At 43.1% G+C, this 27,306-nt stretch overlaps 1 protein-coding gene across 3 annotated transcripts; it reads right to left on the bottom strand.

Annotated features, from left to right (window-relative positions):
- Nucleotides 1-1,616: 1,616 nt before the first annotated feature.
- On the bottom strand, nt 1,617-25,593 carry Ca13 (carbonic anhydrase 13). Of its 3 annotated transcripts, XM_051139631.1 has the most exons (7): nt 25,472-25,587; nt 21,667-21,864; nt 15,464-15,582; nt 10,728-10,823; nt 8,718-8,780; nt 7,704-7,859; nt 1,621-2,286 (listed from the first exon to the last, which is right to left on the bottom strand). In XM_051139631.1, exons 1-7 carry the CDS (start codon nt 25,506-25,508, stop codon nt 2,167-2,169), a joined length of 789 nt encoding a protein of 262 aa, XP_050995588.1. In that variant the 5' UTR covers nt 25,509-25,587; the 3' UTR covers nt 1,621-2,166. The 3 variants fall into 3 exon arrangements, with proteins under 3 accessions (XP_050995589.1, XP_050995590.1, XP_050995588.1); XM_051139632.1 differs by lacking the exon at nt 15,464-15,582 and having other exon boundaries at nt 1,617-2,286; nt 25,472-25,593; XM_051139633.1 differs by lacking the exons at nt 15,464-15,582; nt 25,472-25,587 and adding an exon at nt 25,249-25,268 and having other exon boundaries at nt 1,617-2,286.
- Between the last annotated feature and the right edge of the window lie 1,713 nt (nt 25,594-27,306).

Genomic DNA, 27,306 nt, shown 5'->3' on the forward strand with positions numbered 1-27,306 from the left:
GGGCAGAGGCCCAGGCACAGGAGGTTGTGGAAGAAAATGCTTCAGAGCAGGAGCAGTCCCCACAGGACAAGCAGGTTCTAACCTAGATGCCAGAGTCAAACCACCCAGGTTCCCCTAGTCTGATTTTGCAGCTGAAGCTACTCATGAGCCAACACACACCATAGAAACTAGAAGGGGACCATTCTAAGCAGTTAGCCATCTGGGTGCTGGGTCTGGCCCAGCGACAATACTCCCTGCTGCAGGTGGCCAAGCTTCTGACCCCTGACATGGTCTCAAAAGACCCTGCAGCAGCTGGTGCATAAGAAAAACAGTGAACATTGTGCTGAGAGTCCTGGGTCCCTGGTCTGGCCAGGGGGCACCCTGTAGCCGAGGGGCTGTGTTCCGTGTCTAGTCTTTGGGGCACTGTGGCTCTATACCCAGACTGTGGCAAAGCAACTGAATGGCCTCACACACACTCTGGTCATTCTGCTCACACCTGACTGTGCCTCAGGTAAGACTTTCTGAAGGCCCATCAAGAAGGAAGATGAGAAAGAGGTGAAGGAGGAGAGGAGGAGAAGGAAGAAGAGGAGGAGGAAAGGAAACGGAACCCCTGAGACCCAGGAAGCCCAGCACCAGTCCTTCCTTCCCTGCCTGAGGAGGGACTCTCTACCTAAGGCCTAGCCTTCCTCTGAGCCTAGAGCTCCCACTCTCCCTCCTGCTGTTCAAGGTTGCAGTCCTCCCAGTCTGGAAAGCCATTCTGAGCTCCATGGTAGGTGCAGGACTCCCTCTCCCCAGCAGGGCCTCCTGCTCGCTGCCTGACTCCACCTGGACAGTGTCTTTAGACAAAGATGCCCCTAATCACATTTGATATATGGCTCTTGACACAGCTCCCTGACAGCTCTCTCATCCTTGCACCTAGGTACTGTGTGCCCCTTCATATGATAGGAGCGTGCTGCCAAATGTAAATAAAGTAAGCATTCTAAAAATGCCTGGTTCCAACTAATTATGAACATCTATGCTGGAAGCCCCCCCCCCCCCCCGCCGCCTCCAACTCCCCAAGGGCTATATAGCCTTTGTTCTCCCTGAGTAAAGTTGAACTAACTCCTGAAGTGGCTCCTGGAGTGTTTGGTTTCTGTGCTGCTTACAGCCTTCCAGGCCCTGCATCTGGTCTTCTGCTCCTCCTGCCTCAGTGGGCTGGTGGCCATCAGCCCCCAGAGAAGAGGAGAACCAAAAAATTGCATCATATAAAAGTCATGTAATTGAGTTGGTAACATATACTAACAAGCAATGAGCTCCGCCAGGAAAATGCACTGCATGGCTGAGGCATCTATGTGAGACTTGGCCCATCGTTTCCACTCGTGACAGAAAAAACAACAGACCTAGGATAGCTCCCTGCTCTGTTTAAACACTGGGCAAATGGGGGACATGTTCACTAGCTGAGGGCAGTTCTGCTGCAGTGGCACTGTGTAAGTTTCCGGTCCAAACCCTATTAACGCCGTGAGCTGGCCAACATTGCCACACACACGCTGTCAGTCATCACCTTGGCGGTCATTAACACTCTTGGGTGAATATATTACGTGAAAGAATGCCTTAAATAGCTGTTCCTGGCCTGAGGGAATCCTCATTAAACTTTAAGTTCCTCTGACTGAGGCACAAATACATTATTCTATTGCAGTCCCTGTATGTCTCGTGTTATGTGCTATATTACAGTACAAACAGTAAAAATCTGAGAGAAATATGTTAAAGGAAATATATACTCTTGTTTAATCAGGACAATATCAAAACTGTAAGAACTATTTGTTTAGGAATTAACACCATTTATAAGTGAATTTAAAGTTTTTATCAAGCATTATTTAGAATGGGATAGGGTCAGCCAGAGGCTGCAACAAACTTTTAGTACAGTCTGAGGTTTGTAAGGCTGACTCTATCATCATAAAGGATGAAGCAGCTATACTCTGTGATTTTAATATACATTCTACAATGTTTACCAACTGGACATCCTTTGGTGCAAATCTAGGCATGAGGAGCCATGTGGTTTCACAACACTGGTTTCTCTGTGGTGCTGAAGTTCCTGGGAAAATGGAATCCAAGAGCTTGAAAGTCTAGAAAAGCCATCAGTAGGGATGCCTGAGCTCTGTTCCGTTTGCTGCCTCGGTGTTCCCGGTTGGGCTGGCCCACTGGTGGCTGCTAATAGAAAGATGCTCTCACTCTTCGGCCCTTCAAGGGCTGAGGAGGACGATGGTTGCTTAACAGAAAAGCCGCAGTCTCGCCCTCAGCTGTGCACAGGAGGTTTCGGAATCGGGCCAACTGTTGACAATTAGAGCAGAATCAATTTGACTGTAGAAAGTCACACCAATCTTGATGAAGTGTGTGAAAAAGATAAAAGGGCTAGGCTTGCAAAATTCTAAGATCCAGGTCACAGATCCTAAAGAATTATTCTGTCAGAGACTATAGATAGTGATGAATCCAAAATTAAGTATATAAACGTTCTTCATTTGTAGGTCAAAGTTGTAAAAGCGGGAGGCCTCTACATAGTACACACTGGAATTCGCAGAAACAGTTTTCCACACATCCCCTCTCACAACACACATCTGACATAGTACTACAAAAATGTGCTCAAACATACCTGATGTCTGAAGTCTGTATTATGTTTTTCCACATAATACATGCTATAAGCATCTTTGCATATCAATAAACATAACTTTACACACTACTTGTAATTGCTGCAAAGTTCTAAACACACTGTCTATCGTAAATGTGATTTATGACATTCCACTAATTTAGGGAAGTTAAATACTGTCTACTAAGATGTAGCATAGGTTTGCAGTGATAAAATAAAGACTGGATAAATTCCCTGAACATCCTTAGCCCCAGGTAGTCCACAAAAATATGCTGCTTTTAGAACAAGGTTTGCTGTTTCTTTTGATTTTTGCAGTGTTTTGATGAAGACAAATTGGTACACTGTTAGACTGGCAGCCTTTGCTCTCTACCCAGGGTTAGTCCCCTAAACCTCAGAGCCATCAGTTAGGCTTCCACTCTCTCTCATTTCTTGTACAGTGTCAATCAGGAGGGCGGCAGAGGAGAAAAAGACTCTCACCATTAACTTAGTAATTTGCAACAATGGCCTGTGGACACACAACCATCCTCTCAGAGGCACGTCTGTGTTTTCACAAATGAAATTCCGTCATGTATTTTTTAAAGAGCCCAGACATGAGAATGAGGGGACAAATGATTACAACTTATGAATAGTCATTTTCATTAGAGTAGATCATTCTAGTTGAAAACAGATAAGACTTGCGAGAAACAGTGACAGAGGCTAATGTAACCCTGGCCATAGCCTAGTCAAGGTGACGGTGTTGTGAATGCAGTTCAACTCAAGATAGTGATCCATGAACCTCCCAGGACACTGAGCCTCCCCAGTGATGTCACTGATTGCTCAAAAGGCACGTGCGCACATGCACGCACACACACACACACACACACACACACACACACACGCATGCACATACACAGAGAGACACACACACAGACACACATACACACACAAAGAGACCCACAGACACACACACACACACACACACACACGCATGCATGCACATACACAGAGAGACACACACACACAGACACACAGACACACACAGAGAGACCCACAGACACACACACAGACATACAGACACACACACACATACACACACGTCATTCAATTCCTCTGGAAGCTTGTCAAGGATCCACGCTTCTGTATCCCTCTTTCATCACCAGTGTAGAACTGCATTTCACTGTAGAACTTTCTTCTGCCAGCTTGCTCATTTGCCAAGTGCTAAGCCTGTTTTGCCTTCATGACCTACCTGGCTGGCTCAGATATCTCAGCCCCTCACGTAGGCACAGGCTGATTCAGGCACAAAACTCCCTTTTCACCAAGGCTGACTCAGTACCCACCCGTTCTTGGCAGGTACATCGTGGAGGCTAAGGTAGGTGTGACCTGCTTTGCTGGTTTTCTGGGCTCCACTGCTAAGATCTTCATCTCCTTGAATTGCAAACCCAGCAAGACAAAATCCTTTTTTACAAAGTCCTCTAAGTAATTTCGTGTCACACTTGTACTCAGCCATGCTTAAGAACTCTCCACTGCCTGCCACCAAAGCTGAGTAATAATCAGCTCTCTTCTAGAGCATAGAGAGACAGACACTGTGCTTAAATGCTTTACACCACGAGATTTAACTTAATCCTCCAAATGACTTATGGACAATGTACTTATCCTGTCTTAGAAATGATAACCGCAAGAGGCAGCTGGGATGTTTTAACAAATAAGGCGACCAAATCACTAACAAGCCACAGAAGTAAACTGCATTTCTCTCTTTAATTTTTTTTTATTTTAATCTGCTTTCATCTAGCTTTATTATGGAAACATTAATAAATGAGTAAGAATGCTTCAATAACCAATGAATGCTAGGTTCCCTGTCCACACTCCCACATGGTTCTCCATCGCATTCCCACACAGTCTCTCTTTCCTCAATCCCGATGACTTTGAGGCAAATTCCGGACATTGTGTCATTTCAGTCTAAACACCAGTCCAAAAATCAGTAACCACACATCTAAAGTTGTGACTTTTTAAATAGGCAAGTTATGTCGTAGTAACTTTTTTTTTTAAAGAATAGTATCAAAGCCAAGTATGTTGCACATTGAATTTTAGCAGTTAAGTAAATCAGTTCTGATTAGACTACTCCAAAGGGAGCTGGCAGAAAAGGCCAGCCTTCCAAAGAAACAGGGAAATTTTTAATTCAAAATACCAAAAGCAGTCTATCTATTGTGGGCAAACAGTTAAACAAAAAGATAAGAAAAATTATTCCAAGAATAAGAAAATTAAATGAAGTCTAATGTTCTCTTTATGTGAGACAATGGCTTCATAGGAAAAATGTAACTGGGGGGAGGCAGGAATATGACAACAAATAAATGAGTTACTCTTGTAAGCTGGTACCATTATATAGTGGTGTTGAAAAATGAATACAGACAATATTTCTCCACGATCTTCAAAAGAAAGGCCAGGGCACACTGAGGTTAAGAACCATCTAGAGCCTGGGACTGTGGCTCAGAAGGTAAAGGCACTTACTACACACCTGTGATGAGGTGCGCTCAAGCCCTAGAACCCACAAATAGGGAAAGAGAGAGAACCAACTCCACAAAGTTGTCTTCTGATACCCACATGCACACTGGGGCACACACACAGCCCCATACACACACACACCAACATCATGCACACAGAGAGAAACAGACACATTCCTCCCACCCCCACACACACACCCTCACACACATCTCACACACAGGATAATGAAAATGAATTTTAAAAAAATTAAAGAATTAAATGTTTTTAAAATTACTTTTGCTGAGTAATTCTTAAAATCAATAAGATATTTTGTCTCTACATAAAAACACTGGCTGTTGCATAGTTTGCATTTTTATAAGCTTTATATTTTAGGAAAAATTGAGACTTACAGATCTACTGCAGAGATAACAAATATTTCCCACATAACCCAGACTCAGTTTCCCTATGAATCACATCTTACATTATATGGCACGTTTTCCATAACTGTTGATCCTGTACCAGCTTGGCACCATTAATTAAAGTCTCTTCTTAGCTCCGATGACTTATCCTTACTTTCTTCTGCTTTGCAGCACCATGCATGGATCCCAAGGTCTTTCAAGATACTAGACAGTTGCTCTGCCACAGAGACAAATCCCCACCCGCCTCAGTGTCCTTTTGCTTTTGAGAACCCTGACATTTTGGAAGGGGTCCTAATTAAGTATTTTATAGTATGGCCCCCATCAGGGCTTTGTCTTAGAGTTATCTTTCCCCATGGTTAAATTAAAACTGGATTAAAAAAATATATTCTTTTCTTCATTATTTAAATCTTAATAGTAATTTGACTGGTTGCTAAATATCTCCCCCAGACTGGTTAAGACTGAAATAGCTGACAGTGTCCCAGCTGCAGTCAATTTAAGTTAATGTTTCAGAGGAAACTGCCAATCCACGGGAGCTCTAAAATGAAGCTATTTTTTCACATACTCTCACATGTGAAAAGTCACATTAACAATTGTAGTTAAATGAGCCTCACAATATAGTCCAGCAGTGAATCCACTGCTGAGGCAATTATAATCCTTAACTTTGTAGGGAGTTACTTTCAGTAAGGCTCACTTTATTCTTTTTAAAGAACTAAATCGAGTATTTTGATAATGCTGTCTTCTAAATCACTCATGGATTGGAGAAAAACAACAACAATAATAAAAAAAGATATTTCCCAAGTGCCTAAAAAATAAGGATGCTCTTGAACTACGGGGAAGAAACTTTATCCAGAGTTATCAGACCTAAATGAGTGATTATCAGTAACTGAGTAAAATTAAACAACTTAGCAAGTGAAATGAAGAAAACTAACTCCATTTATAAGTCCACAGAATCAGTAGGAGGTCATTATTTTTTTTTCTCATTGGATGATGGGCAAAATTTTAGAGCTTCTGAATTTTTAATGTTTATTTATTTACTCATTCATTTAATGTATGTGAGTGTTTGGTCTACATGTATACCAGTGCACCACTCACATGCCTGGTTCCCAGGAAGGCCAGAGGAGGTCACTGTGAGCTGCACGTGGGCACTGCAGCTAGTATTCTTAAATGATTAGCCATCTCTCCAGTCCTGGGAGTCCTGGATCTTGTCCCAACTTCCATGAAATACTGTAATAACTATGCACTACTTTGTTACTTGTCTGTAACTCTAAATACAAAGGCAGTGAGGGAAAGCACTCACTGCTCATGCCAAGGAAAACTCTGTCCTGAGATGACCGTGCCTAGGTAAAGCAGACGTAACTTGACAAGGTGAGATGGAGACTGCATAGCCAGACAGATACACAGGCCTAGAGCAGGAAGATGTACTAACTCAGTGCAAAAATAACTAGACTCCATTGCTATGAAGATTGCAATGCCTAATTTTAAAAAGCTCAACAGGTGTAAGACAAAATCACTAAGAAACAACATTCAGGAGCACCTTTCTCAGGGCTTGGGGCAACCTGAGACTCTAGGCCCTGGGGCCTACTCAGAGGGCTCCACAATCATACAACCGAAAAATGAAGCCTGGGCTGCAGCTCGGTGACCAAGTGCTTAGCATGAGCAAGGCCCTGTGTTTTATCCCCACCACTCTGAAAGGTAAATAAAAATTTACAAAGAAAAATGTCTGAGTAAATGCTCTACCAAGGAGAGCACAGGTGGCTGCAACCTCTTAGCAATATTCCTTCGGGCAGCCCACAAAATTTTGTCAACAAAAGCCAAAAGTCAGCTTTTATATTTCAGTAGAAACACTTGACAGGAGAGCTACCATCTTAAGGTTCAAGTGATGATGGGAGGGAGGGAGGGAAGGAGGGAGGGAGAGAGGGAGGGAGGGAGACAAATCTTATCTAGTCCAACCACTCATCCAATTAATGAAAGACAATGTCAGACTTCAAAAAATGGCAGAAATAAAAACAGTATTAAAAATGATTTAGAGCTGGGCGTGGTGATGCACACCTTTAATCCCAGGACTCGGGAGGCAGAGGCAGGCAGATCGCTATGAGTTTGAAGCCAGCCTGGTCTACAAAGTCCAGGACGGCGAAGATAACATAGAGAAACCCTGGCTCAAAAAAAACTTTTTTGATTCAGAAGTTTTCTCTGCTAACATCACAGTCAACTTGGAAGAATGAACATACCTGTTGAGAGCTGATATTTATAGGTTGTTTTAAAACAATCCATGTGACACTCTCAAGAAGAGGCGGGACTGTCAGAGAACCAGGGTATGTCCAGTAGTCCCAGGAGGCCGGAAGCAGCGATAAAGGGTCAAAATTTGTGAATCGGGTTTGTTTACCCTGGAAAAACAAAAACAAAGAGAATTGTCACAGATTACAAATGAGATATCTATACCACACACACACACACACACACATACACACATACACACACATACACACACACATACACACATACATACACACACACACATACACACACACACACATACACATACACACATACATACACACACATACATACACACACATACACACACACATACACACATAGACACACACATACACACACATACACACATTCACACACATATACACACACGCACATACACACACATACACACACACACTGTAATTACTATAGTTCATTAATATTTTAGTAAGACAAATTTCTGTCTTAACTCAAAAAAAGATCAGATAAAGTAGTGATAATAATTTAAGAAAGGCAAGAGAGTCAGATATGATGGCACATACCATACCTATATCAAAATGCAGAAACAGGAGGATCATGAGTTCAGGGTCAGCCTGGGCTCCACAAGGAGTCACAGGCTAGTATGAAATAGGGAGAGAGATTCCAGGTTGAGGAAAAGAGTAGTTTTATTTTGCATAAGTAGTCTTTTAAATCATTTGTAATTTAAGTGTTCTTTATAAAATTCTGGTATTAGAACTTATATCTGCATAGATTTATTAGTGATTATTTTAGATAATATCAGGCTCTTAAAAGATGTATCAGGCTCTTTGCAACTTTGAAAAGATAAGTGACAGTAAATTATTTCTGCAGCTTGGGGCTGGTAAGTTGAAACCTGCTTCAAAGAATGTAGGACAAGCTGTGTCTACTGAGGAAGACTTCAAAAGAAGGCAAAAGAACTCAAGAGAGAAGAAAGCTGATCGTCAGTGACAAGTAGTAACTAATTTTACCTTTTCTTTAATGGAATCCAAGATGTCAATGATCTTTTGCAGTTGAAGATTGTGTTCCCCAATCTAAAAATGTGAAATTTCAAAACAGAAATGGTTACAATAGCAAATCAACACATTCAACAAGCAGTCCACTTCAACCCTTAAATTGAATTATTTTCTAAAAGCCAGAGTTATCTCAAAGCCTACAGTGACTGTTCTAGAACACATTTCTCTTTTACCTGTAGCGATAATTTTGGAATTTTGGTCTCTTTGAAAAACACAAAAGCATTATAAGAGTATGTTTTCATTTTATTCCCATGTGTGGGGCCGTGGGGCAGCTTGGCAGCAGCTGACTGTGATTTGTCTCATGCTTTAAGCAGAGGCATGATCGCCAGCTGCAGATAGTTTCTGCAAGTGTGTGACATTTGAAATTCTGGGAACTTAACAGAGAATATATAAATGCTAGAGCCCCAGTAGGTAGGTGGCTGGGTGGTGGTTGGAAGCTGTTGGTTGCGGTTTGTTAAGCAGTTGTGTGCAAAAAAGAGACAACAGCAAGAAGAAATTAAATATCCTAACAGCCAAGATCAAACTTGCCCCAAGAAACTCTACACCCCTAATCAGCAGGAAGTAGTTTTAATGGTAAAGTCACCCCTTTTCCCCTCTATCGTTTTTTTCTCTCCTATATAGTGTTAGGTGGTTAAAAGGGCTGGAAGAAAAAAAGAACTCACAAAGTGGTAAAAGCCCGGCTACATATACCTGACAAGTTGATTGTGCCAGAAGAGTCTGAACAAAATAATATTACAGGAATCCTACAATGAGCTCTCAGGTTGTTTTCAAAGCTGGTAGTAATAGCTTCCCATGTTTCAGACATTTGATAAAAGGTTTGTTTCTATTTTTATTCATGTGTGTGTGTGTGTGTGTGTGTATGTGTGTGTGTGTGTGTGTGTGTGTGTGTGTGTGTGTATCAGCCATATATATGTGGATGCCCAAGGACGCTGGAGAGAGGAGAGAGAGAGAGAGAGAGAGAGAGAGAGAGAGAGAGAGAGAGAGAGAGAGAGAGTGAACCATATATATGTGGATGCCCAAGGAGGCCAGAGTGTGTGTGTATGTGTGTGTTTGTGTGTGTGTGTATGTGTGTATCAGCCATATATGTATGGGTGCCCAAGGAGGCCAGAAGACGGCATTGTGTTCTCTGGATCTGGGCTGCTACCAAGTCTTACACAAATACTTAGATCTCCAACTTGCAGACGAAAGTTACTTGAAGTCCCAAATCAAGTCCCAGGGCTCCACCCTGAAGAGCGTATGCATCCTCATACGCACATACACGTTATGTATGCCTTTCGTTGCTGGGAGTGTTTTCAGTCCACCTAAAGGCTTAAAAACCTTGTAAGATCCAAGCATCTTCTCTTGCCATTCCTAGATCCTGTTGCTACCTCCCGAACTCTGTGGATAAAGTCCTGGCTGCCCCTGCTTGCCACATCACTCACTCCCAGTCTCTGCTATCTCAGCCCCGCCCCAGTCCCACAAGTTACAACACCACACAGACAATGAGGCATGGAAAAAGTGCACACCCTGTAAGAAAGCATCCGTGGGCAAGACGACAGGACTTGCCTCTTCACACCCAAGTACTAGAAAAGCAGAAGCATGGCATTCTTTTATTCCTTTCCAAACAATTGATCAGTATTTCTGACATGATTGGCCAATGTGGTCAAGCAAGTGCCACAAGAACCACAGGAAGAATTTTCCTCTGTGCGAAGGGCTCTGCATGTTGAAATCGAGAGCCAGAGGAACGTAGATTTCCTCTTGGGGTTTCAGCTGTTCCTTCTGTCGCTATTCCTGCTGATGCCGCAACTGCTCCTCACATAGAAATTCTCAGTTGGCAATTAAAAAAAATAATCTGATGCCCTTCCTCAACCATTATTAAACTGTTTTAGTGTTCACTTCAAAAGGAAAATACCAAATGTATAACTCGTTTGCTATTTGAAACTAGGTGAACGGCTGACTATTTAAAATGAAATAGGAGAGTCTCACCTGTAGAAATACTCCCAGGACAGCCAGCCCATCTGATTCGTGAGCTGCCTCTACAAAGCTAGGGTACTTGTCTGAATTCCAGTGGACAACATGGAGCTGAAAAGAAACACACAACATAATTCAAACATGTGTATAAGTGCAGCAAATTAAGCATTGATATAATTATCTAGTGCTGGATCCTCAAGCCATAAGGAATCCTTGTGCAGACCTTGACTTTTTTTAAATTTCACTTTACATCCTCATCATAGCCCCCTCCCTCCTCTCGTCTGAACCCTACTCTCTCTTTCCCCCTCTCCCCTCTCCTGTTCCTCAGAAAAAGGGAGCCCCCCCTTTCCATCCACCCCAGCTCAAGTCACATTAGGACTGTCTGTGTCCTCTTCCCCTGTGGTCTGGCAACACACAGTCCCTCCAGGGGAAAAGTGATCAAAACACTAGCACAGAGTCCATATCAGAGACAGGCCCCACTCCCCTCACTAGAGGACCCACATGAAGCCTGAGCTGCCCATTGGCTACAGCTGTGTAGGGGGCCTAGGTCCAGTGCATGCAAGGTCCTTGGTTGGTGCTTCAGTCTCAGCAAGCCCCTCTGGGCCCTGGTTAGTCGGTTCTGTTGCTCTTGTGGAGCTCCTGTCACCTCCTGGTCTTTTTCTCCCTGGCCCCACTTTGCCACAGGACTCCCTAAGCATCGCTCAATGTTTGCCTGTGAGTCTCAGCATCTGTTTCTGCTGCTGGATGGAGCCTCTCAGAGGACAGCTCTGCTGGGCTTCTGTCTACAAGCATAGCAGAGTATTTTTGATAGTGCCAGGGGTTGGCTCTCCATGGGGTCTGTCTTCGGTTGGGCCAGGCATTGATCAGACATTCCCTCAAGCTGTGCTCTCTTTTTATTCCTGCACATCTTGCAGATGAGGTAAATTTTGAGTCGAAGCTTCTGTGGGTGGGTTGGTTTTTCCCCTCCCTCTAACAGGAGTCTTGTCTAGTTAAAGGACATCCTCTTCAGTTGCTATGGCCCCTTCTACTAGGAGTCTCTGCCAGAGTCCTGCAGACCTTGACTTTATCTTCCCAATCTACCTTTACATTAAAAGATACCAGAAGGATTATGGGCTCCTATTAGCTGTGAGTCAGATACGAGCTGCCCACGGAGCCCACTGAGGTGCCTGGGCTCTTCAGGTGCAAGAAGTCAGCTTCCTATAAAGTGGCTGCTGAGGATAAGAAGGTTGCCTCAGAAACTGACCTGTTAGATGTCCACCATTGTAGTCTCACATTTTGTGGTTGGGAAGTTTGTATTTCCATATGATAAACTATTTCAGAACTAGACATATGTTTTTATTATTAGATTATTTGTACCGTTAAATGATAATGACATATATTTGTGGGGTGGTGTTCTTATTCAGGGGGGTACAATATTGTCATGATCATATTGAGCTGACTGGCATACTCAGTTTACTTTTTACTGCCTTATATAAATACATTCAGATCTTTTGCCAAGAACAAGTTGTGATGAGGAAAGAGAGGCTTTGGGCCAAAGAATAAGAGATGTCTGGACATGAAGGGAGAGTGGCAGCTGGTGCTAGGAGGAAGGGAGAGAGAAGTAAGAGAACTTGAGACTCCTGAAAGGACTCTATCTACTGTACAAGTTAATTCTCACACAAGCAGATATTTACAGCCCTCCCCACCCCCAAAACCCCTACTCAGCCGAGTATCCCAAACACAGAGGAATATGAGAGTAACCAGGCTGACTACCACGTCAGTTCTGCTTGGAAGAAGGACAGAGAGAATCCAGAGGGCAACCACTATGCCATGCCCAGAAGACTTAGTTCGGATCATAAACGCTGAAGGCCAGGCCACGCCGTTGCAGGCATGGAGCTGATGACACCAGGGAGCACCTCAGAGAAGAATCCTTGTGGATGGGCTCGGCAACTCAGAAGGAGGGCAACTTCACGCTCAAATCACCCTCACAGCCAATGGCCACAGAGAGAATTCAGCATATTCAAATAAGTACTTCTGTCTCCATCCCTCAAATTAAACCCCGCATCTTACAGGCAACTATTAGGAAGGGTTTCTGGTTAGATAAGGATTATCGCTGAGAGTCAACTATAAAACAATAAAACAGTGCCACAGCCATGTCTAATCAAGGGATGCAGAGGGATATCCATCCAGATATATACAGATATATACAAAGGTGGATTGTGTATCTTGTTCCCGGCCGGTGTGAGATAGCTGGGGGAGGGAAGAAGCGTGAAAACACTGAATGATGAAACAGGGCTCAGGAGAGATAAAGAGCATTCCATTGTGGGGACGGGCCAGAGAGGGCGTGAAGTGGTTTCCAGTGGCTCCGTGCCAATTACAGCAACTCCTTAGAAAGCTTGCTTACTGAGAAATGGCATCAAGGGTCAGGATCACGACTGGTCAGAAAATGAGTAAATACAGAGAAGGAAATCTCCTCTGTAGACATCCTTCTGCCGGCCAAACAACTGGGTGACATACAATGAGAACCTGTTTTTAAAAAGGAGGATCCAAGTTAAGGGGTAACAATCTAGATGTAATCTGAATAAATTAATAAAAAAATAAATTTTTTAAAACTCCTCTTCTCTCCCACATATCCCTATAATACCTTCATGGAAGAACTGGTATCACTTTTATATTTTGGCATATTTTTTCTTTGCATTAAAAGTAAACACATTAACAAACTTGGCTGCCCTGTCTATCAGGGACATTGATTTGAGATGAATGACAGGAAACTAGCACTGACAATAATTAGAATAGGATTGGTTCAACAGGGTGTAGCAACACACACCTTTAATACCAGCATTTGCGCACCAGCAGAGACCAGCAAGATTTCTTTAAGTTTTAGGCCACCCTAGTCTATACAGAGAGTCCCAGGCCAGTCTAGAGCTACATTGTGAGACACTGTTTTAAGAACAGAACAAAAAGGATTCTTTCTTATTGGTAAAGTCACTTCTAAAAAAAAACAGTACTATTTAACTTTGGCGTTTTTAAACTGAATGTTTGTGATATGCAAAATGTGCTGCCAAGCACTACGACAAAAACCTACCATCAATGTGAACATCTGATTTATGCTTCTCTTAGATCAGTGTGTCAGCTTTTCATCTTTCCCGAGGTAATTACCACATAAAGAGAAAGGCTTTTCTCTGGTTCCTGCTTTCAAAGGTTCCAGCGCAAGATCAGGTAGGCCCTGGCTTTCAGTAGCATATCCCAGCTGCAGTGCCTGGGAGAGCAAAACTGATCACCTCATCACCAGGAAGCAAAAAAAGAGTCAAGCGAAGGGACAAGGTCCCACTATCTCCCTAACGGCACACTGGTAATGGCCTAAGGACTTCCTCTGAGGCCACTCCTCAGAGAGGTTCATTAGTCTCCCAGTAACAGGGTCGAGGGGAGGAAGCGTTTGATACACAGGCTTGTGAAGGGTAGCTCAGACCCTGTAAAGGAAAGCCTTTCTCTCCATGCCAACCTCAGTCCTAGCGCACAGCACTTTGCTTTGCTCTTGCCCTTCCCTGGAAAACACTCTGGGTCTATATATTTTTTCTCATGCTCTTTTCTCTTCGCCCTTTTGGCTCAACTTGCGTGCCGTCTTGAAGAAGCCTTTCCCAAGCCTGCAACCACTCTCCAGATCACCACGGCCAGAGAACGGACCAGCTGCCACTTCACTGCCCTCCCGTGATGACAGAGCAGGTACTGCAGAAGGGACATGTTACACGGCAACCTCAAAGGCCCAGTCTGCATGCAACCGAGTAATAAAGCTGGAAGGAGAAGAAGTTCCATTTGCTGGACTTTGCGAACCACAGGGCTATCAAGGGCATCTGACCACATCTCAGGAAGCGTGAGGAGCCGGCAGGAATCTGTAAGGCCTGGTGACTAGATTGTCTCGCTCAAATAGTCCTCGCTGAGGCACAGAAGACTTGGCGTGGGCCTCTGGGTGAAGCTCAACGCTATCTCGTGGCATTATAATGAGGCATGTCATTCCCTGTCCTTGAAGCAGAAGATTAGACTGAGCAGAGAATTCCTAGTGAGTGAAGTTGACCCACAAAGGAGTGCCTTACCAGCCAAAGCGAACAAGACAGTGATCACTAGGTTTGTGCCGTGCAGCGGTGTTCTGAGTCGTGTGCAGAGGTTGCACTGGATCCCTAAAATCACAATCTGGATCTGTGTCTTTACAGTTCAGTCCTAACTGCTGCTGTTGTCATGCGTAGAATGCAAGCTTTATTTACTTCTGATTATTTGGGTCTGGATCAAATATGCACAACGCTGAGCATAAAACAAAGGTTCCTCTTCTCTCTGGCCTTCCAGAAATTCCAACAGACAAAGTTGAAAGCCACACAATGTGGATTTCAAATAAAGTCACCATGATGCTTCCTAGCTGGGTAAATAAATTACTCTTGCCCGGTCTCCGATTTACCACCCCACCTCCTCCAACAAATACGTCTTGTTATTTTTGGTGTTGCTGCTATTTGGTTTTACTTTATCAGAAGAAATCTTGTCATATATCCTAGGCTGCTGGCCCAGAATCCCTGATCCTCCTCCCTCTGTCTCCCCAACGTGGGTTACAGGCATGTGACACTGTGTTAAGCTCAGTTTACTCATTTCTAACATGTAACAAAGACTAAGTTCTCAGGGTTGGTTTAAGGCTATGAAAGGCCACATTTGAAGCTTTCCCTAAATAGCTGAAGATCTCCTGGGGCTATGGAAGGCTCCCTACAGAGGAGGCACTGTGTGCGGCTTACCTCTGCAGCATACCTCACTCCATCTACCACATGCTCAGAGCCGTGGTCATCTGCTGACCCCCAGTGCAGGTGGAACTGCCGCAACCTGTAGCTTCCAGTGAGAGGACCTCCACGCAGAACTAAACACCGACACATTTTAGAGAGGTAGCAAAAAAAAAAAAAAAAAAAAAAAAAAAAAATTAAAAATTTAAAGTACACATTTGCACATCCTATGAAAAGCCAGAGCTTCTCCCTGAACCACCAAGCCCATTCCTGTCCCTACAATGTGTGTCATTCCGTTTGCCAACAGGGTTACATCTTTACACATATGAGGAGTGAAAACAAAGCACTGGAAACAGAGGCTACCATTATGGAATACTTGAGAAGTCACAACACACCGACAGACGGCAGAGAGAAAAGATTCAAATGCTCAAAAGTGAAAGTCCACCTTGTTTAACTGGGAGCGGGCCAGAATTTCTGAATGAGAAATTGAAATACAAAAAGGGTTTGCTGTAAGCCTAAGAGAGCCAAACAGATTTTATGATTACATACAGGCTCTGCAGGGTGTCTGAATGACCAGGGTCTGGATTTTCTATATTTTTATGGTCTTGGACAAACTCTGCCTTCTAAGCTGCCACTTACACATCCAACCACTGGAGAGAGTGGCACAACTTCCCTAAGATGACTGTGAAAATAGAAAAAAAAATGTGGTATGCAAAACACTTCCCAGTGCCTGGCACACAGCAGCATTGTGGACACATGAGCATTGCTACCGTGTATGGTTGTAGCCATAACCATAAAGAGCAGCACACCTTCTGGGCCTAAACACAGGTCTATGTTTGTGAGGAAACAAAATATAAGAAGAAGTTAATTCATTATTATCAAGATGTCTTTGTCACTTTGATGAAGTACATTTCAGTGTTTTCCCTCAGCAGTTATTATCTCTAAGATTATGATAATAAAATGTTATCACAACTATACTGAAACACATTTTAAAGCAAAAGAGTCCTGAGAGAGGCCTGGTGGCACACACCTGTAGTTGTGGCAGCTGGGCTGCCCCGGGAATACACTGTGCAGCAAACTAAAGAAAAAGAAAGGAAAGGCGGAAAGGAAGGGGGGGGGGGTGGAGAGGGAGGGGAAGGGAGGGCAAGAGAGGAGAGTCCTGAACTATTTCTGCCTAATTTGGTTGGTTGTTGCAGATTGTACACTGCTAAATGCAGCCTAACCATCACTAAACTAATTGTGTTACGCAGGGGAGACAAAGACTTAACAACAGATATTTAAATGACTCCTCAGAGTCTTAAATGTCAAAACGAATCTAGTTTATATAAGAACATTTTTCTTTATAATGCATGAAGGTGGGGTAGGAGAGATGACTCAGCAGTTAAGAATGCTTGCCGCTCTTCCAGAGGACTGGAAGACGCACACATACACACACGCGCGCGCACACACACGCACACATACGCACACACACACACATACACTCACATACACATTACACACACATAAATAAAAACAAATATTTTACAAAATGATAATGCCAACATATGGTTATCTTTCAAAGGACTGTGAACAACAGAAAAGAGGAGAGCACCATTTAGATCAGTCTGTGGCCTTGCTCGTGAATCTACTCTGTGAAACACAGCATTTTTGTTGCTTCTCCTTGCACTGGGCTGCACTTATGAAAGCAGCCCGGAGTCCTGCTGGTGCCACCACCCAGCAGAGTAACTGTCGGAGAAGATGCATAAATCTGATCAATAAATGGATAAGATTTAAGCAGTTTCAGCCCGATTCCCTGGAGTGACGCCAGCAATGTGCTCACTGCTTCGCCTGCACGACTGAGGATGGAATGGCATCTGAAGGAAAGCAGTCAAGGGCTCCTTTGTGCTTTTCTTCCTCGCTGTTGCATAACAGAATCTGAGCTGGGCGAAAAGTCATTCCCTTGCAGATAGAAAGGAGATTAGGGAGGTTGAGTAATCAATGTGGAATTGACTTTGGGAGGAGACTCAGGCAAGCTGGCTCTGGAGAAAGAAAGTGATACAAAAACCACACATTGTTAGGGAGACATCCAAGAATAGTGGCTGCACAGGTCACGGCTAGAGTTAGGTTAGCAGGTTCTGCCTGGCTGAGTAGCATGGATTGTTTTACAGGTGACATATCCAGACTGCATGGGTCAGTATTCAGTGAGTTTATAACAAGCAAATGCCTAACTGTGGACAGGACTATCTATCAAATGGTACTCTTCCAAAAATTCAGGTCAGCAAAAAATGAGCTTAAGACATTTAGGTTTTTAGGGTCTGTAATAAATAAAATAAATCCATGGTACAAAATTAATAATGACAATTTCTTTTTGGCTTCTTAGACAGGCTACCTCATGTCCTTCCCACTGTCAGAACTCAGTCCAATGATGAAAAAGTCTGAGTGCTTGTGAGAAAACAACAGTCTTGTGACCTCAGTTTCTTTAAAAAAAAAAATTGTTCTTGAAATTCATTTTCATGCTTCAAACAGGTGCAGTGAGTAGGAGTGAGTTCACGTCAGATTGCTCATTATTTTTTAAGTGATTTATTTATTTATTATTATTATACAGTGCTCTGCCTCCACGTACACCTGCACACCAGAAGAGGGCATCAGATCACATTATAGATGGTTGTGAGCCACCATGTGGTTTCTGGGAATTGAACTCTGGACGTTTTGGAAAAGCAGGCGGCGCTCCTAACCTCTGAGCCATCTCTCCAGCCCCCAGATTGCTCATTATTGCTCGCTGTTGTTATCCACTATATGCCTCTATGGAAAAACATGTTCTTGCCAAGTAAGGCTTGCCCACCGGGTGTGGCTCGCCCTGTGATTAGACACTGTACTCATGTGACCCCGCTTAGCCGCCAGAGTATAAACTGTCTGATGATCTGAGTAAAGTCGGCTCTTCCGTGAGACTTTAGTCCGCCTCGTTTATCACTTCCACTCGCGAGACTTGACTCCGTCTCATTTATCACTTCCACTCGCCAGACTTTACTCCGTCTCATTTATCACTTCCACTCGCGAGACTTTAGTCCGTCTCATTTATCACTTCCACTCGCGAGTCTTTTACTCCGCCTCGTTTATCACTTCCACTCTCCCACGGCCAACCAGAGCCATCAGTGCCGCAGAAGGGAAGTAACTGCAGGTGTGCTCCACGGCCGGAGGCACCAATATTTAATTTTAACAGAAGTGATTTTGCATTCTCACACGGCCGATTTTATTTCCACTAACCATCCCAGGTCAGTAAATAATGAACTATTGTCTCCATTTTATCCTTTAAAACAAGGAATGCTTTCTCCAAAGCCAAATACTTTCACTTAGAATTTCCCAAAAAGAAGTGTTTTCCAAATGCGAGACATTCAAGAGATTGCCAACCTGGCACTTAACACAGCAGAGGCAGCGCCAGGATGGGGTCATCCTGGAGGACCACAGCACCAGAAGAGGCAGGTGAAATCACAAGACAGTGAGATGAGTCTAGAAATACAAGTGTCACGGGCAAGGGCAGCCCCATCTTGTCTCCGCTAGTCAGCCCCTTCTATACCCAGTAGCTTCTCCCTGAGGAAGCGGATGCCACTTTGCTCCCTTTCCAAGAACTATTAACACTCACAAGGGTGAGTGCCTACATATTAACCAAGGCGCAGGTGGCATCTGCGCAGCCAAGCAAAACCTTTAAGGGCTACGAGGGCAACCTTGTGCCTGCAGTGTGTTCCCTGTCGGCTCCTTGGAGCTGGGGACATGGCGCAGCTGGTAAGAGTTCTGCTGTGTAAGCATGCGGGCCAGTATCTGAGGAAAAGTTAAAACCTAACGTTGAGAATGGCGGCTCCCACCTTTAATCCGGCCAGCGAGGAGTACAAAGTCGCGTGCCCACCAGTACTTCACTTACTGACTCAGAAGAATAAACAAAACAACAACAATAAAACAAAAAACCAATCTAGATGTGGCCATGGTGCCTGTGCCTCCAGGGCTGTGAGGGTATGGGGTGAGGACAGCGGCTTGCAGGCCACCAGCCTCCATCCTGGTTCACTGAGAGGCTCTGTCTCAAAGGAGCTGAGGAGTGGAGGGGAGAGGAAGGCAGAGTGGGAGGCAGGGGGAAGAAGGAGAGAAAGAAAGACCTAGATTACTGCAGAACAAATTGAATTAGGGTTTTTTCCCCCAATAAAAACACTAACATTCATTTTTAAAAAGTTTGTGAAGAAAATCTCAACACTGTCTATTTTCATATTAGATGTGAGTGGCACGAGACTTTTTATGTCTGAAATATAACAAATGTGAGTGGTAGCAACTTGATCTTTAGAAACTTTGGACTGCTTTTCCAAACTATTCAATACAACACACACACACACACACACACACACACACACACACACACACACACACACACATCTATTGACAGAGCTGAAAGCCTGGAAGAAATAAAGGCGAATACACATAGTATGGCAAGTTTTCCCCTTTCTGCTTCACAGAAAAAGAAACATCAAGCTAATTGTTCCTTTGTGTTTTACACAGGTCTCACTGTGGTTATCTGAGAAACGCGAAAAAGAAATCTGTATAAGCTTACAGTTTTTAATAACAGCAATGCTTTCATGAAAGAAGATATTATGACCTCTATTATAAATCCTTAATTGGGAGCCAGTGACATGACTCAGGGGCTAGAAGTATTTGCCAGGCAGGCCTAATGACCCAAGCTCGATTCCTGGAACCCATACCGACCTCCATAAGTGCACTGGACACGTGCATGCAAAGACACAAATGACAAGAAAGCCTCTCACATATTTGCATTCAGCTATGTATATTTATATATGTATAAACATATAGAATAGCATAGTCTCATCCATACTTGGCAGCAGATAGGCTCAAAGAGCATTCTAATACTCAAATACTCATTTTAAGTAAATAGTGTTTTATTCTCCCTTTAGATGATAAACTGATGAGGGTATTGAATGTTTTACTTTGTGAGTTTACCATTTCATTGTGAAAGATATGACCCATGAACAAATTAAATATAATTTTTATTACAAGCAATGAAAAGTATAAATAAGGATAGATGTTTTAAATACTTCTTTTTTAAATTAAATATCTACTTTCCTTCTTAAATTTCTATTATTATGATGGAAATGTGTAAGTTGTGATAAGAATAACTGATAAATCTCACTTATTAACAAGAATATAAGATCTATACATTTTAATGAGAAAAATCCATGAAATATTTTAAACAGGAAAAAATTTCAGAATATGGCATCAGCCTAAATACAATTAAAAAATGTAAAATAATATAGCACATGTATACACGTATGCTATACATTTAAATACTGAGAAACAATAGAGCACTGCTTACATAATTAATAACAATAAACTGTAGGGACGGGCTTAATTTTTATCCTACATTTCTGTACGTCTTGTTACATATACATATTATGATTGCAAGCACACACACACACACAAAGATTTAAAAAGCAAATATCTTAGCATTGTAGAAGAAAAATGAGCAAAAACAATTGCAACTAAAAACTCTCCAGAAACAGGGGACTAGAGAAATGGCTCAGCAGTTGATATTAAGAGTATTTGAGCCGGGTGTGGTGCTGCATGCCTGTAAACCCAGCAGGCAAGGAGGCAGAGGCAGATGGGTCTCTCTGAGGCCAACATGGTCTACAAAATGAGTTCAGTACATCTAGAGCTACACAGAGAAACCCTGTCTCAAAAAAAAAAAAAAAAAAAAAAAAAAAAAAAAAAAAAAAGAAAGAAAGAAAGAAAAGAAAAGAAAAAAAGAAAGAAAGGGAAAAGAATATTTGTTGTTTTTGTACAGAAGACCTAGATTTGAGCCCCAGTACCCACAGGGGGGATCACAACCATCATAACGTCTAGACAGCCACACAGTACACATTCATACAGATAAAATAAATATATCTAAAATGTTTTTAAGTTTACAGAAAAAGATTAAAATTATTTAAGAAATACCATTAAACTTCAATACTTTCATTGTAAAGTAATAATAACCTAAGACCAATTTTAAAATATCATCCTGTATATTTTTTTTTCCCTACAAATTTTCTCTATCATTTCATGGTAGCATTTTCTTAAGGTCCAAATATACAACATTTGAATTCACATGAGAAAAAAAATGCTTCAAGTTTCAAACTTCCAGAATGAAAAACTGAATAAACCCACCCATTCAAAGTTTTACCACATCAGAATAAACCAACAGAGCCAACCTGACTTGTCCTCTGTGTCGTCGAAGTCAACGTTGAAGGAGTGGCCACTGTTGCTGATGATTTTAGCTGAGGTAGGGTCATACTTGATATGGAGAGGCCGCAGCGAGGAGTCGTATTTCACTTCTTTGGTTTTAATCTCAATTGGAGACTGCTGATCCCCATCAGCAATGGGGAAAAGTTCATTCCAGTGAATAGGGCCTGAAATGCACAGGACCAAAAGGAAAAGCGTTAAAAAGGTTCTTCATCCAACAAATTAAAACTGGTAACAGGGGGCTGGGGGGGTGAGGAGGCCCCATGGATAAAGCACTCACAGCACACGTCATCAGAGGGGGAGAGTTTGGGCCCTCATCATCCACATTAATGCGGGTGAGTGTAGCAGCTCATTGCAGGCCCTTAGAAGGAGAAGACTGGGGGTGTCCAGAGTAGGCTGGCTAGTGAGACTGACAGAATCACTGAACTCTAGGTTCAGAGAGAGACCATGCCTCATAGCATAAAGTGGTAGGGAGCAAAAGAGAAAGCCAGCCAAGTCCATCTCTGGCCTCCACATATACCCACAGATAAGAAAATGCTCATACACATAAGCATGCCACCCCCACCCTGAAAAAAAAAAGAAAAACAGTAAAAGTAAGATGCTCATTTGTCAGGACCCTGGTCCTATATTTTAACCAAGCCTAGTGCTTTGTGGGCATGGAAAGGCAATTTATTTGCTTTAATTTGTTTTCATGATTAAGATGTGCCTTATGGGTAACAGAATATTTACATTTTATAAAGCACTTCCCAAATGTGCCCACCTACGAAACTAAAACAAAAGTACAATTCATTCTTGCAAACAAAGAAATCCTGTCTCAAAACGCAGACTGTTCCCTGGCTGCTCCAGAGGCCAAGAAGTGTACAGAGTAGAGAGATGAAGAGACAATGTCAAGCATCAAAGAAGGCAGCCATTCTAAAGACGCTGCCTCTTGCTGCTGGTCACACCACTCACAGATACCCTCTCTTGTTGCTCAGCTCAGCTCAACCACCTGCCATTTGCAACCAGTCTACCCAGGACACACACAGACTGACACAGAGAATAATCCAAAATTGGCTATTGCATGTCAGGAAACATAACTCTGTTCCTCCCATTGCTTTCTGGAGAAAAGCCACACCATAAACGTAAGACAGCGCATTCTTCTGTGAATCGGGTACTTTGGGTCATGGTAATTTTCCATTAAAAATCCTAGAAGATACTGTAGAACGGACACTGCACTTTCTTATTAGATAAAAAGGGGTCTTAAAAAAATCTCTTATCCATACATACTCTTTCTGTTCACAATTTTGTTGTCTTATTTAAAATAAAAAATCTTGGCTGGAGAGGTGGCTCAGAGGTTAAGAACATTGGCTGTTCTTCCAGAGGCCCTGAGTTCAATTCCTAGCAACCATATGGTGGCTCACAACCATCTATAATGTGATCTGGTGCCCTTTTCTGGCAGGCATAAATATTAAATAAATAAATATTTTTTAAATCTTTCTATCTTATGGCCAACACATATGTGTTAACCTAACAAGCATCAGATTTTGAAAATGCAATGCATGTGTAGCTGGTCTTTGCTACTTTGTGGGCTCTTCTCTTTCCAACTCTTTATCCCCCCAACCCCACTTCACCCCCTATCACTAGATAAGAAAGAAGGCACAGAGAGGGGGAATCTAATTTCTTTCCTTTTGCCTATTGGGGCTCTAGCATTTCTATACTCTCTGAAAGGGTACCAGAATTCCAAACATCACACGAACACAAAAACTATCTGCAACTTGCAAAGCCATGCCTTGACTACGGAGGCAAATCAGTCAGCTGCTGAGGAGAGTCCAAAGCAGCCCCACATCCTCAACGTCCTGGATTAAAAAAAAATCTTATAATATTTCTGTGTTTCTTCAAGAAACCAAAATTCCAGAATCTTTCTACAACAGGCAAGGGGCTGCTTTCTCTTCCTGATCCCTATCCTCATCAATTGCTAGCCCTTCACAACCAAACTGTTTTAGAGAAGCCCAACCTATGCAAAACTAAAAGCCCCTTAGACCAAAGAGCTTATTTGATCGACTCACTTGCATTATTGTGCCTCCTAAAATAGACCTGCCTTGGTGTGAATATATATATATATATATATATATTGATAATACATATATATACATATATATATATGTATTAGCAATTCGACTTTAAACTGACTTAAACATGGCTCTTAAGTGAAAGGTACACAGTGGCTCCTCAGTGGCTTGAGAAATTTTTGACTCTCTATAGTGATATATAATGTTTAGTGATGTCACATGGCCTAAACCCATAAAATGATCAGAGGTTAAAGGAAGAAGTAGCAAGCTGCTTGGGAACAGGGCACACTGTCCGGGGCTCCACCTCCAAGTCCTTGTCATCGCTGCTGCTCTCTGCTTAAGTTCCCCTTAATCTGCTCAGTCACTGACTAAACAAGAAAAAAAACAAAACAAAGCAACAACAACAAAAACAAAATCCCCAAATACCCAAAGCTTGCTTAGTCAGGACACAGCACATCGCAACAGAATTCTGCCGACGTAATCTCATAATCTAACTCCAAGGCGTGGCCCTCTGGTTCTGGAAGAGGATTCTTCTACAGCTCCTAGCTAGACTGTAAACTGGGACTAGAGAGAGGGCTCAGCAGTCGGGGGCACTTGTTCCTCTTGCCAAGCACCTGGGTTCAATTTCCAGACCCACGTGGTGGCTCACAACCACCTATAACTCCACTCACCCAGAGACCCAGTGATCTCTTCTCCCTCCCTTAGGTACCAGGCATGCCTGTGGTGCACAAACATGTATGGGAGCCAAAAGCTCAAACATTGTTAAAAGAAAATAAATAAATATTTTTAATTTAAGAAATGAATAAAATGCAGAATGAATCCTCCTTAATGCCCTTTTTGATTTTTAAATTTTCTGGAGAATTTTATTGTAATCGATACTTTTTTCTGACTGTTAGGGCGCAGTCACAACCTACCAGCAAAGTTATAAAGTTCATTCTTAAAATTCTAAACTTCATTTTAAAAGTAACATTAGTCATCAGAACCTTAAGCAAGCTGCAGCAAGAGATGAAATTTTCCATCCGAGACGGGGGGCGGGGGGGGGGGGGGGTTAACCACAAGTTCTGCCCAGTCTAAGTTACAGAGTAAGACTGTGTCTCAAAACGCGAAAAAGGAAAAAATAAAACAAAAGAAAGGAAAAACTTTCAGTAAATGTCTTTAATATCTACTGGAGAATACGATCCAATAATAAATCTGCTAACTGGAGTTTCTGATATTATTATTCACAAAGAGAGGCTTGTACCAATGCTTTCCTGGTTTCTCTTTGCAATTCTTTTTGAATAATTACTTGAGGCAATCAGTTCAATAGACAAACAAGAAGAATGTTTTATCTCTAATGCGTTTACAATAGGAAGAAAAGCACATATCTCCTTGCCATGCTTATTGATGAATTCAGCACGTTATAATTTCTACAATGATTTGCTAAACCTTGGTCTCTGAAAGGATAGGTATGGTTAAGAAAAGAAGAGTGAAGAACAGGCCGCGAGTAAGCTTCAAGCACGTTACAAGTTACTGAGATTGCTCCAACAGGCGTCCGGGGACCTAGTGATCGGTGCTCGTGCCTCACCGACGTTGTCCTTGTGTCCTTACAACTGTGCCATCTAACTTCTGACCTCTCAGGCTTTTCTGTGTGCTCCAGAGAGAGCAGGCGAGGATCTGAACCCTGGTCGCCTTCAACCCACGGGGCTCCGGCCCGCCCCCACCTGCCCCCACTGGAGCCCGAGCTCACCGTTGTGCTCGCCGTACCCCCAGCTCAGCCTAGCCATGATCCTCCTCGATGGAGAGCCGCGGTCCCAGTGGCAAGGCGCCCGCGCCAAGGAGCTGAGCGGGCCCAGCGGGTGGGGGGCGGGTCCTCCCGCACCCCGACCCGGGGAACCCGAAACCCGAGGGCACCGCCGGCTCCCGCAGGGGGCGCGCGCGAAGAGACGTGTGCTCCGCAGCTAGACGGGTTTCCAAGGGGGGCGACGGGGATTTCCTGCCTTCTGAGAAGTCAGACAGTCCAGAGAGGCTCTTCTGGAAATGACTCACCCAGGCAGGAGCTGCTGCCTGGAGGTGGGAATCTTGACTGGGAACTGTCAGGGGACCTTAATGGAAGTGGCAGTGGTGATTATACACGCACACACATCAAATGCTGATAGCGGTAATAACCACCACTTAAAACGACAACTACTAGTTATGAAGTGCTCACTGCTGGGCCAGCCCTCCCTGCCCCCACAGCTCCATCCTTTGCTGTCTGCATTGCTCATTTCTCCGCTTCCTTTTTGCTTACTCCAGCAGCTCGCAGGCTTGGCCCTGCACAGAAGAAACCAAAGTCACTGGGCTCTTGATCCTTAATTTCGTCGCCTCTCTGGCCCTGCAAGAAGGAAGGTGTTCAGAAAGGAAGCGTGTTCTGGCTTCCCACTGAACAGGAAAAGCTGTGTGACCTTCGAAAATTGTTAGTGTTCTGGCTACCAGAGGGTTTGCGCTGGGTGGTCAGTTTGCAATAGTGCTTATGGACCAGCCAGAGCCAACACCTTCTTGGTGGGCAGGAGCCTGCCATTAAAACACGAAGAGTGACTTTTTAAAATGTCCTCTCACTCTTTCCCTGCTATTCACAGAGCTCCTGTATGAAATAGGGATCCAAGTCGCCGGAGAGCTGTGTGGTAATCACTGCAAAGCACACACTACTAAATAATAATCCATTTAACTATTGTATATTGAGGCCCCACTAAATACCCCGTACTGCAGCCTGTCCCTCAACATAAAAAGCAACAAAACAAAATTTCTATATAGAATTAAGTATAGTAAGCTTAATATTACCCCTGAATGTCAGCAAAGTACTGGCCTTGGTTTTGGTTTGTTTGTTTGTTGTTTTCCTCCATTTTCTGGAAGAATTGAGTTCAGTTATGGTAATAACCGGGAACGTGTGAATTATTTAAGAATAAAATCCAACTCACATATAAATAAATATGTATAAATAAGATATTAAAATGTTTACTTTTATCACGGAGGAATGCAAACAGTTTGTGTGGCCCCTGAGATGGCTCAGCACTTGCCCTTCGAGCTTTACCACCTGAGTTCAACTCCTGAATCTAACCAAAAGTGGAAGGAGAGAACTGATTCCACAGAGTTGTTTTCTGACACCCACATGAATGCCTTGCCATGCAAATACCAGCATACACACACACACACACACACACACACACACACACTCACGTACACATAGACACACACACACATGCATGCATGCATGAACACAGACACACACACACACACACACACACACACACACACAAAATAATTTCTTTTTTAAAACACATTAGGGCTGGAGAGATGACTCGGCGGTTAAGAGCATCTTTGGCTCCTGCAGAGGACTGGCTCTCATTTCTTAGCATCCATATGATGGCTTACAACCACCCATCACTCTAACTCAAGGGATCTGATACTGGCTCCGACCTCTGTTGGCAGCAGGCATTTACACAGTGCACATACATAGAAAGAGGGAAAACATTCATATAGACGATGAGTAAACCCAAAGAAAATTAAAGGAACATACACTATTTTGTCAGCACGTATAGGACTTTT

Source organism: Acomys russatus, chromosome 31, assembly GCF_903995435.1.
Source record: "Acomys russatus chromosome 31, mAcoRus1.1, whole genome shotgun sequence".
Classification (NCBI taxonomy): domain Eukaryota; kingdom Metazoa; phylum Chordata; class Mammalia; order Rodentia; family Muridae; genus Acomys; species Acomys russatus.

What these genes read in the sequence shown, in the direction of transcription:
- Ca13 (XM_051139631.1), bottom strand. Translation starts at nt 25,508, where the DNA reads ATGGCTAGGCTGAGCTGGGGGTACGGCGAGCACAACG. An exon ending in TCCTGGGAGTATTTCTACAG is followed by an intron (nt 8,781 to 10,727) that starts GTGAGACTCTCC and finishes TCACATTTTTAG; the next exon opens with ATTGGGGAACACAATCTTCA. An exon ending in TAAATATCAGCTCTCAACAG is followed by an intron (nt 2,287 to 7,703) that starts GTATGTTCATTC and finishes AATTGTCAACAG; the next exon opens with TTGGCCCGATTCCGAAACCT.